Here is a 12014-nt window from a genome sequence, read left to right on the forward strand (position 1 = left end):
ATGCCGGTCATCCAGATAACCGGAAGTCTACTACCGGTTATGTATTTACATTCACAGGAGGTGCTGTGTCATGGATATCCAGGATGCAGAAGTGCACTGCCTTATCTACTACAGAGGCCGAGTATATTGCAGCCACAGAGGCTTGCAAGGAGGCATTATGGCTATCTCGGTTAGTGGTTGATTTGGGCTATACAGGGGATATTCCATTGTTGCATTGTGACAGTCAGAGTGCCATCCAGTTGGCAAAGAACCTTGTCTTTCATGCAAAGACGAAGCATGTGGATGTGAAGTATCACTTCATCAGAGAGGTGATAGAGAACAAGCAAATTCAGCTTGTTAAGATTCATACGGATGACAACCCGGCTGATCTGTTGACAAAGAGTTTGCCTCCGGAGCGGTTTGCTCATTGCAGACACTTGATGGGCATTGGATGAGGCCAGTTTCAGCCTTGATATGGCCTTGTATATTATCATGTACATGCTGATTTTTTCTTTTCCTTTACTTAAGGGCACTTTGCCTTTAAGTGGGAGGTTGTTGGGGTAAAGGCGTTATGCCCACCCTTATAGTGTGTACAAGCCCATAAGTTATAGTACATAGTACACTTAGTACTTTTAATGTACTAAGTGCACTATGTGTACTAGTGCAATATACATGTGTGATAGGGGAGTCACACACTCATATCATTATGAGTTGACTTATCCCCACATCTCTCTCTCTCCCTTGTTCTTCTCTGTGTATGTCTCTCACATGACCTAACCCTAATTCTCCCTCACATCAAGCAACCAGGATAGCGTATATAATGTGCTCCGCCAAGGCCCTGTACATTCCATGAGATGATCCTCATGGATGACCTGCTGAGGTGGATGTTGTCTCAGCCGTACGGCGGGCCTTCGCAAGCGGCTTGGATGGAGAATAGTCCCCATCTGAGCGGCTACGAATCTGCCCACCCGGTGTGCTGCAAGAATTACGGATCAGACGCCAGTGGTTGTGTCCCATGGCGACTGCCTCCCGCTCAGACAGAGCAACCTCGTGTATGCATACATATCCGGGGTCGCGTGCTAAGTCTGCCACTATGCAAACGACCAAATGACGAATCCCTGAGGCATCCACACTCCTGGGATCCAAGAAAAAATGAGCCAACTCCCATAGTCGGCCCATCACATTTGTCACCTCCAGATGGCTCACATGGTGGGAAAAATCAACTACCTGAGTCTTCAAAGTGCTAAGAGCGAGCTCCAGAGTCCACTCCCGGTCGCATGGGCCACAGAGAGGCAACGAGAAGGCCATCGCTGAATCAAGTGCCTCCTCCCCGCAGGCCGGAGGTATCACTACATGAACTTGGATGGGTGCTGGCTCATGGGGACCCTATGCTCCAAAAAGCCGTGTGAAGGAGTAATCAAAAGCCTCAGAGCGCTGTCTAGTGCCGAGGCGACTCAGCCGACTGCGGATAGATGATATCCGTGAAGCCCGAAATGGCATGGTAAGTCTCCTCTGCGGTGCTTGATCAAGATCGGTGCTCAGAGCCCTCCGGACTGCAGGTGAACGCCAGGGGACTGCCAGGGCCTCCCGGGGAGCTGAGGTGGGCGGGGGGGGGAGGAGGGGGGAGGCGAGGGGGGTGGAGAAGGAGCCGCTGCCGAAACCGGAGCGGGGACGGGAGGCGGCGAAGGTGGAAGCGAGGTGGTAGGGGGGGATGGGGGGGGGTGAAGGAGGGGGTGCTGGCATCTCCTGGTCCTCAGTCGTCGTAGGAGTCTCCTCCGGTAGGGGAGCAAAGCTGTTCCTCACGGGAACCCAGTGATGCTGAGACTGTGGCTGCTGCTGCATTGGTCTCAGGGCGTGCTGCTGTGGCTGTCTCCCTCGACGGCGCCCCTGTCCAGGCTGCCACTCTGAGGTCTTTGTGGCCTGAGCAGGTGTCTCGTAGGCTGCCTGTGGAGCCGCATCCGTGGGTGGGCCATCAGGGGCCTGCTACGGTGAGGGTCGGGGTCTCCTGCGAGGACAGGCCTTGGCCAGATGGCCGACCTGCCTGCAAATAAAGCACTGGTTCGGGAGCCCCGAAAACTCCACTCTCTGATCAATCCACCCCCCCCCTATCCTAGGTAGCTGAATGACCTTCGGAAGGGAAGAGATGTCAGGAACCAAAACTCTCACTGAAGGTAGCCTAGCTGCTCTAGCCACCACTGAAGCTGCTGTGGGGCCAGTCTCTAGCATCGAACCCACCAAAGCTCCTAGCCTAGAAAGGAGCGGCGGGTACTCACGGCGGAGTCCAAGGAAGCAAAACTGTAACATGGAAAAGGCGCTCTCCCTGCCCGGCCGCTGTTGGGTCAAAGCCATGCTCCCAAGGTCTGAAGAATGCCCGAGCACCCCTGATGTCTAGGGGACTCATGGCTAGGACATTGGCCACGCTCTGGGCAGTCTCGAACTCGATCTGGTAGTGACCACGGCCCAGTAGCTGAACGTCGAGGATCTTGCCCACATCTGCAAGAAGGCGGGCCTGGAGAAGATCCCGGATCTCCCCTCTGCTGGGGCGAGTGCCGACTATACGGCAAATGGTGGAGTGTGCCTGGAGGCGTTCCACCTCTGCGGTGAGGCTCGCTTCCTCTTCTGGCGAAAGAGAAAGCCTGATGGGGGTATCCTCAGGGGCGGGCGAGGGGGCTGCGGGAGAGTCCCTCTGAGGTGGGTCGGGAGGAGCCTCCATCAGTGTCTGAAGCTAAGTCGAAGGCGGAGCGAAGGCGGAAAGTCCTGCAAGCATAGTTTCCACGAGTTTCGGAAACGGGGGTGCGGAGCACGGCGGGAAACGGAGTTTCGGAGTTTCGGCCTTCGGGAAGAAACGGGGAAACGGAGTTTTGGTTTTAGGGTTTAATACATACATATATAATTAATAAAAACATTACAAAAGCTTGAAAAATACATCTTTGCTCAAGTTCAATGTCAAAGACTCAAATGATAGATCAAAATTCAGAAATGACAACTGTAGGCTCAAGGCTCAAGCCTCAAAAGAGTCAATACAAAACAAGATCCATCATCCATCATCCATCATCCATAATCCATATGTATAGACTATAGTAAATACAAAACATGATCAAAAAATATCCATGTGGCTGGCAGCAGCTGTTGGCATGACAAAATCCTAGAGCTAAGTGCTCCAAAAATCACTCATCAAGATCATCCATGGAGGAGTCATCCTCCGACTCATGAGAGTCAGGCTCAGATGAAGAAATGGTAGGATCGTGGTCCTCTGCCTCTGCTGAAGTGGAAGCGATGGATCCCCCCCTCTGCTTTGAGAATGGGTGGTGCAGCGGGTGTTGTGGCTCGGCACTGTCAGTCCGAGCCATGTTACTTAACTTACTTGTGCGGTTGGAGGTCGGGAGACTCGGAGAGATTCGAGAAGTGGAGGCTGTTTTTCTGGTCCTGCAGGCTACGAGCAAGGTGCGACTCCTTCTTGCTTGGTAGAGCTTAGATGGCAAAGGTGGAGGCCCCAAGTAGAGGAAGAGGGCCTGGTAGAGGGCTGATGTGGAGGTAGAGGGGTAGAGGGCAAGGTAGATGGGTAGAGCAGCTCCAAACAGGCGGCGGAAACAAGCGCGCAAAATGCCGGCAAAAAACAGCACGCGGGTTTCTAAACCCTGGAAAAATAACGCCTTGGAAACGCCGTTTCTGGAAACGGCAACGTTTCCACGTTTCGAAAACGTTTCGGTGGGCCAGAAACGGCGTTTCTGGAAACTATGCCTGCAAGAGCCGAGCTGCACACAAAGGACGGAGGGGGAAGGCGGAAGGCACAAAGAAAAAAGGGAAGACCCCAGGGGACAGAAAAATCAGAAAAAAAAAGGGGGGGGGAGGTAAGGCGGCGAAGACAAAAAAACCCCTAGGGGTGAGGCAGAAACAGCGCGCAGCAGGGGGCGGGGGGGGGGAAGGTAAGGCGACGGCGGCGAAAGGGGGGGGGGGCGGGGCGCTGAAGAAAGAAGGGAGGGCGCGAAGGAGAGGAGAAAGAGCAGGGGGCGGCCGGCGCTGCAGCACTGGGGCGCGCAGGACAGCCAGGCGGGGGAGGGGGGGGCAGACGCGAGTGCAGGCGGGGGGGAGGGGGGGGGTGAGCAGACGCGATGGCGGGAGAGGGGGGAAGGCGAGCAGTCAGTGCGAGCAGGGGGGGGAGCGTAGCTTCAGCGAGCTCTCTATGAGTATCCCATTAATGATAGCCCCAATGTACTTTATCATAGGTTTTCTCGAAATTGAGGAGCACGATGAAGTCTTGCTGTCGCCTCGTAGTCGACGTGTTCGCCTCCTAGAAGGTGAAGATGTTGTCCAGAATACTCCGATCCTCAAATGAAACTTGTCTTTGTTCCATGAATCAAAGTCGGGGAGAAAGGGGTGCAATCTTTGGCTAATGGGCTTGGCCAGAATTTTGTAGGCAGTCCCTAGGAGGGTAATGGGTCTCCATTGCTGGATCTCCAATTTGTCACCACCCACGTTGGGAATCAAATGAATCAAACCCTCCATGGATCCTGTAACAAATTTCTCATTAAAGGCAGCGTTGAGCCACCTTCCATGAGATCCCTATGTCGTAGAAATAAAGAGGCTGGAAGACCATTCTCTCCCAAGCATTTTCCCCTCGGTAGTGCTGTCATAGCCTTTGCCAAGTCCTCAGTTGTGAAGGGGGTCAAGAGGAAAGTCGTAGACCACCTTTCTCGTGTGTCGCCACACATGCTTCTGTGCATCCATCAGGGGCACCGGTGAGAAGAGTGCTGAAGAAATCTATGGCGATGGCTCTCACATGCGGGGAATTTGTAACAATGGATCCATATGGGCCTCACAACTTGCGGATACCCTTTCTCTGTATATGTGGGCCTGCAATCTCGAAGAAATCTCTAGTGACCCTATCTCTTGCCTGCGGCCAAAAAGAGGCTCTCACGTGGTATCTGTTCTCCACCCTCGGCCAATAGATCTGAGCGTCGTACGGGTGGCATCCAGTTGACTCTCAATCCGTGGGCTATCTGATGCCCTCTCTTGAAGCTGTTGTAGAGATGAAAGACCCTTGCGAATACTCCTCTCCTGCTCTTAGAAGCCAACCAATCTACGCTGCATTGCCTCTTGTAAAAGATTGCTAATCTCACCAAGGCCTGCATCCAGGGCTCCTACAATTGCTCCTAAGTGAAGGTAACGGCCAGGGGATAGCTTCTGGCCACGAAAGTTACTCTTTGCCTTTGGCTGTTAGCTCACACGAGCTTGGCAGTGGGGCACCTAACTAGCAGTTGGAAGTCGGCTAGACCTCTGTTCTAGGTGTGGACACCCCCATGAGTCACATCGGCATTGCCTTTTGGGATTGTTCCAAAACGTAGTAGATTTGGTTGTAGATCCTCCATATCTTCACTGTGGACTAGGCATCACTTGGGGGGTTGTAGCCTAGGTTTTTGAGTCAGCATCGGCCCTAGCATATGAGGAGATGGGACATGACCTTGGCTTTCTCCTCTCTCACCATAGTATTGTGAAAACCTCACTATCAACGGCCCTAGTAGGGAGGAGGACCACCGGCCCCTGTTAGAGGTGGGAGATCATCAGTAGTATAGCAGCATGGCACATTTGGCGTTCTCGTTGCAGCGTGGCCATAGAGGGCACAAACACCAGTCTCACTAGAAACGAGAAACGGGAATGGAAACGTTCGAGGAATGGTAATGGGGAAAACGAGTTTTCAGGCGGTGGAAACGGTTGTTTCCCGTGACAATATCACTTGAGAAACAAGAAACGGCCATGGAAACAGATGGGGTCGTGAAACAGAGAAAAGTGTTTCTAGGGATTGAAACGGCCATTTCGTGTGACTATGATGACCATGCCACCCGTCGAGTCCATCTTGAGCATATGTATGGACATATTACACACCCTCTATGGCCAATGGGCGAAGCTGTGAAGTGGCTTTGAGGGTATGCAGAGGCGTTGAAAGGCTTTTTTGTGGATTCGAAGTAGCGGTCCTTTCATTGGGGTCAGAGACAACGAGGTTACTACGCATTATAAGCCACTTGTTTGGCTGCGCTACCCACCCCCACCCCCCCCCCCCCCCCCCCAAAAAAAAAAAAAAAAACAATTGTATGAGATAGCCTTCCTCTGCGCGGCTAGCTAGCCACCAGGAAGAGCCCCCTCTATGTTCCCAAATGTTCTTCTTGTCTTTCTTAATCGAGATTGGGTCATGTACTTAGCTGTATTGGTTGTATTTTTGGTAACTAATGGAAGGATCTTTTCTTGGGAAAAAATAAACACTGCTCCATGCACACCCAACCATGCCATCATCTCCTTCTATGCTAGGTTCCTTCTAGTCCTCCCTCCTCATTGTCCCATACCACCTTAGACATCGGAAGGCTAGAAAGTGGGCCTCTTGGCATGATCCCAGACGATCTTGGTGATGAATCTTCTCCTCTCCTCCTTTAGAGTTCCTCATGCTTCGTACTAGCCGTCTGGCTTTGGTACCAATGTAAGACCCTTGTCTTGCAGACACATGTAGTTAAGCAAATCAGAGGAAACATAAAGGCAATGGTATCTAGCGCACCACGCAACTATAGAGCCAATCAGGTTCACCCCTGAGCTTGGAGGTTAGAAACATGAGAGATACGACTTTACGTGTGAAGCCCCGTTGTCCCCTACCATGAGGACACACTCCTTCGGTGTAAGTACGTAGTAGTCTCATGGGCCTTGAATTGAGGTTTGAGGAGCTCTCTCTCAAACTAACTCCAAAGGTCACTTATATAGGCCTCAAGTTGTCCCCAAAGTAGGGCCCAAAATTGCAGAGAGGATCCTTTGAAGTAAAATCCAAACCCTCGTGCAAGAAGAAGGGTTGCACACATGCACCATCTCATGAGGGAGGTCGTCACCATGGAAGCTTGCTTGAGCAAGAAAGTGATTAGTGATTAGTAGTTTTCGTGATTAGGGCTTCTATTTTTCTTATTTACTCTTACCCCTTTTCACACTCACTTGTTCTCTTGGTCGCCAAATTTGGTCCTGCCCATGGCTTTATAACCTGAAAATTCTGCTGGAGATGGTGTAAGCAGGTATGTAATAATTATAAATCTCATCTTACATTATCCTGAAAGATTAAATAAACCTGTTAGGATTTCACATTTATATTTATAAATGTGTTAGAATCCATTCACCTTGAGCTGAGGGTAAAGAGGTGTGGAAGAGCTGAGAGTGTGAAAGCTGTGGATGGAGTTGGTGCTAGGTTACCTGACGCTAATCCTTGGGATTAGTGGCCTAATCCGGCAGGATTAGGGTGACCATGAGATCAGAGAAAGCAGATACATGTGGCTAAGGCTCATAATTAATCAATCCATGAATACTGGCTATTTATGACTGGATGGTTATTTATAGCAGTAGTAATCACCATATAAGTGAGGAGTGGGTCATTATCATTATTACTAACTGTTAGGTCTGTGCTTGGACCAAGAGTGGTTATAAATCTCCCGTGGACATGGGGATCTCAGATAGTCTTGCCAAGGGCCTGTACGGGCAGGTTTTGGTGGTATGGGACGTTAGGGCAGATTTGGCATGGTTTTGTGGGAGTGGGCTTTAGCCCCTAGCTCGTGGGAGGTTTCTTGCCTGCACCATTTCTATTTGGTTTGTACTAACCTTGTGTTTAGTCTGCGATTTAGGTGAGTACCTAGGAGGATCTTATAGTAGGGTTCATTTAGAAGTTGGTTTTTCGGCTCCTGTTGTCAATTGGATCTGACGCAGTCAGACAGCAGCCATATGGGCTGTTCATACATCTGTGTTCCAAAATGTGCTGTCTGTGGACTACTAACTTTTATGAACAATAACCATGATTTTTTATGGGCAGTTACATGATTCAAGTAGTAGCCCTTTGCGTCATGTTTGGTACTTCATTTTCTATTGCATCCTTGCTTTAGCTTGGAGAAATTCATTTGAAATGCTTAACATCTTCTCATTGATGTTTTACTTGCAGGAAAGTGAAGGAGGTCTTGCTCTGGTATTCCTTGAATTAGCCACACGAGCAGGTGAAACGGCTGCTACCCATTTGAGGGATGCACTTCTCCAGCAGCTTTCTCCGAAGATGCGCACTCATGCCATCACTTGTGCTGACAAATGGCAAGCAAAACTGAATGCGCGTGCTTAATCTTGTAAGGACTGAAGGGTATTGTAAAACAAATCATTTACTCGGATTTGTAGTTAATATTGTGGCACATGTACTTTAAAGGTACGAGAGTGCTAGGTTATCATTGTGTTTCAATTTGCTGTGAGTTGCATAGATGGGTCAAGGGCATTGAAGTGTGGAGTTGGGACCGTCTCATGTTTCATTTTCTGTACAAGTTCAATGACGTGTACTCTTGAAGGCTGAGGCAGACTTCAAAAACGAAAATCAATTTCTGAATTACTTGTATTGCAACTGCTTGTGTTTGTTTGGTAGTTCTACATTGAACTCCAAGGAGTTATAGAAGCACTGCATCGATTGACAAAGAATATTCATATGTCAATGGGAATTCGTTGCTGCCAACTTGCATTGACTGCTGTGTTCACACATTCTCCATTTTCGCTAGTGCCATCTAGACTATTGTGAAGCCTTGTGTGCATGGAGCTGTTAAAGAGAGCAAGCATTGAGAGTGGCCACATACAACCCACTGAGAAGTGCTAATTTTGGAGGGGAAGGAGACCTGTCCAAGGGGTATCCCTATATGTTTGCACCAATCCTTTGAATATAGTTAATGCACTTACATTTTGGCAAGATTGATTTGGTTTAGTACTTTCTTGTCGACATTAGCTCCACCTACCAATGGTGATATAGTTCTAGACTGAAAACAGGTCTAACAAAAAACAGGGTCTAGCTGATGCAGCTTGTTTATTACTTTCTTGTTGACCCTGCCTAGTTCTAGGCTGAAAACAGGTCTAACAAGAAACAGGGCCTAGGTGATGCAGCTTGTGCGAAAAAACCAATTTTGCTGAAGCAAGACTCGAGAGTTTAGGAGCATATTCCAAGCTACATAACTTCTCATTAGTATTTTTCACCTTTAAACGGGAGTGTTGTTGTGGTGGATTATACTTGAACCAAAGCTATGCAAAAATGACAGTGGACAAGGCAAAAATGACAGTGGACAAGGCTACTAAGGCAGCGCTTGCCATTTGGTTGTTTCAATGCTTTTCACACTACAGTGTTTTCTTTTGAAGAGCAAACCCAACCATGCTAGATGATCATAAAGTCCACGTAAGGATGGTAATGTCAACACCACCTCAAGCAGACGTTCCCAGGTCTTGACTCAAGTCCAGATTTTGCCACCTGAGATGGCAGCAAACGCTCAAACCCATGATGTTTAATGCTACTCAGAGGGTGTGTATAATGAGAAACTATCAAAGCCATCCAGATGTATGATGAGGATATTGAAGGATAATTACCCCCTCTTTACGCTCATTGTTTGCACATTATAAAGGGATAGTTATATTTGTGGCATCACTTGTGCACAAAACATCTGTTAAGGATACTGACACACAAGAAAATTGCATTTTGAGATGTGTATTGTGTTCTCTAGTAGGAATTGGTTGCATGAATTCATATTTTGCTTGACATGTTCATGCAAGCTAAACACTACACAGAAGTCAACATTACATGGATGTTTAGAATCTCTATCCTTCTTGGCCTTCTTGTCACGAACACCCGAGTGAACAAACGTGTTCTTACAACCTTTATAATAATGCTCTGTTTACACATTCTTAAACCTTTAAAAGACTTGGAAGAAAAAAAAAGTTTTATTTACTCAAACATAGCTTTCCAAACATAGCAGAATTCATGATGGTCACCGAACCATGGCATTTGGAACTCACATGGTTATAGGCTTCTTATTCAAATAAAACAGAAATATGTTTTTACCCTTTTATATCATGCTTGCAAATTGAAGTTTTGAAATTCCAAAGAAAAATTAAGAAATTATTGCTTGTTTCTATAAACCATGAGTTTCTAAATTGATTTAGAAAAAAAAATATTTCTATAAATGGTTTAATAGAAGAATTTAATTTTGAGTTTCTATAGAATTTTTGCAAAAAATTAAACTTTTAAAAATGGCATAATAGATGTGAATTTGATAATGAGGAAAATGCAAGGATTGAGTAGTTATCAACAATGATCGAATTAGTCTTATTAAAACTTTTAACCTAATTGATGTAAATATTGATGAAAGATAAAAACTTTAATTATTTCAAATAAACTTTTCCATTTAATTTGAGTGGTTGAATGATTGTTTGGACATTGGAAGTAGAGATTATGACCTTTCTACATAGATGTCTTGCCTACTTTTGATGGGAAAAATAGGGGGAGGGGTTGAGTTTTTGCATTCTCACCGTTATCTTTTGATACATGAGGTAAATTGCAACACAAATTTTTGTTGAAAATTGTCTATTTAATAAAGAAGAGATTCATATTGAGAATCCTTGGCATGTCTCTTCCAAGCTTTTTACTAGGATTTGCAAAGAAAGAGCTACTTTTGGAGTCCATGGTCTATTGTAGCCAAATAGGGTGCTCTCTTCTCACAACTAGTCTAGATGGAAAGATATGGGACAAGATTGAGAAGCTGCAAATAATATGCTTTCCACTCATTAGAAGTAAACCATTGAAGTAATGTCTTCCATACACGGATTGATCCACCCAGTCTCTCCACGAAAATGGGTTCTATAAGGATACTTCCCTGCACATTATGAAAGGTGGATTCAATCTGAGTTCATGGTACCTACAGAAACATGTGACATGATTTGAGTATTGCCAAAGTCAGATCAGAGTCAAATCACACCAGTCGGATATTTATGTGGAGTAACATTAATGGGAGGCTTGTAGAATTTGTCAGTTCTGTGACATTGGGTAGATTCCACTTTTAGAAGGGTTTTGGGCCCTCTCTAGTTTTATCTATACAAGATAAAGGACGACTGCCCCTCCCTCCACGTGGGCAAAGGAGGAGGCATTTATTCAAATCTATCTATCTATACAAGATATACAAGAGTGCCTATCCCTTTACTTGGAGAAAGGAGAGGGAGAATTTTTGAAAAGGAGAAAGGAGAAGAGAAGACAAGTGTTTGAGGGTTTTTTTCCCACACGCCTAGATGCATTGGGGCTCACAATTAGTTGTCACCATCATCAAACCATTTACTCATTGAATGAGTTTCTTATATATAAATAAATAAATATATATATAGTACATTAGAAAGCAAATTGTCCACCCTCCCCCCTCTTCCTCACGCACACACACATACATATCTTCTGATATTATATTATGTGCATGTGTAAGAGAGAATATATACATACACACATATATATATTATGTGCATTTGTAAGAGAGAATATACACACACGTATATATATTATGTATGTATGTGTATCTATAGGTATGTAAGCATGTATATATAAATAGATTTATATATATGTCAACACACACATGTATGTTCATGCACACACACACGCACACACCACACTGACACAAGCACATGATACGTGTGTGCATACAAATACACATACACACTCGCACGCATGGACACACAAGCAACACATAGAGATATGCACACTTGCACACATAGTCAAGCTTGCACATACACACGTGTATACATGCACATAAGCACATAAATACACACATACACAAGTACATGTGCACACACATGGACATGCACACACTCACACACACATATGCACGTGCACGTGCACACACATGGATGTACACACGAGTTTATTCACATGCTTACACACACGTACATGGAGACACTCGCTATGGATACACATAAATAAAAACATACATACCATGTACACACACACAACAAATACACACTAACACATACACACAATCAAGACACTTGCATGACACATGCATGCGTGAAGACATTACACAATCACACATACGTGTGTATGTGCACACACAATCACACATATGTATGCAAAAGAGAAGACAAAAGACATTGTATATACGAGAAGACAAAAGACACCTCATCATGCATCGCCACGTATTAAAATTTGATATTAATTAAAAATATATGTGTATGTGTTTAATTATTTTATAAAT

General features: G+C 46.2%; 1 protein-coding gene across 1 annotated transcript in view; it reads left to right on the forward strand.

The window, feature by feature from the left end:
- LOC147604248 (F-box family protein) overlaps positions 1–8398 on the forward strand; it is a 46956-nt gene extending 38558 nt beyond the window's left edge. The window contains exon 5 of the mRNA XM_086795439.1: positions 7934–8398. Coding sequence (XP_086651565.1) covers positions 7934–8104 — 171 coding nt within the window. The 3' untranslated portion in view covers positions 8105–8398. The remainder of the gene's footprint in view (positions 1–7933) is intronic.
- Positions 8399–12014: the final 3616 nt, after the last annotated feature.

Source organism: Cibotium barometz, chromosome 62 (assembly GCF_041138505.1).
Source record: "Cibotium barometz isolate CiBa-2024 chromosome 62, ASM4113850v1, whole genome shotgun sequence".
Classification (NCBI taxonomy): domain Eukaryota; kingdom Viridiplantae; phylum Streptophyta; class Polypodiopsida; order Cyatheales; family Cibotiaceae; genus Cibotium; species Cibotium barometz.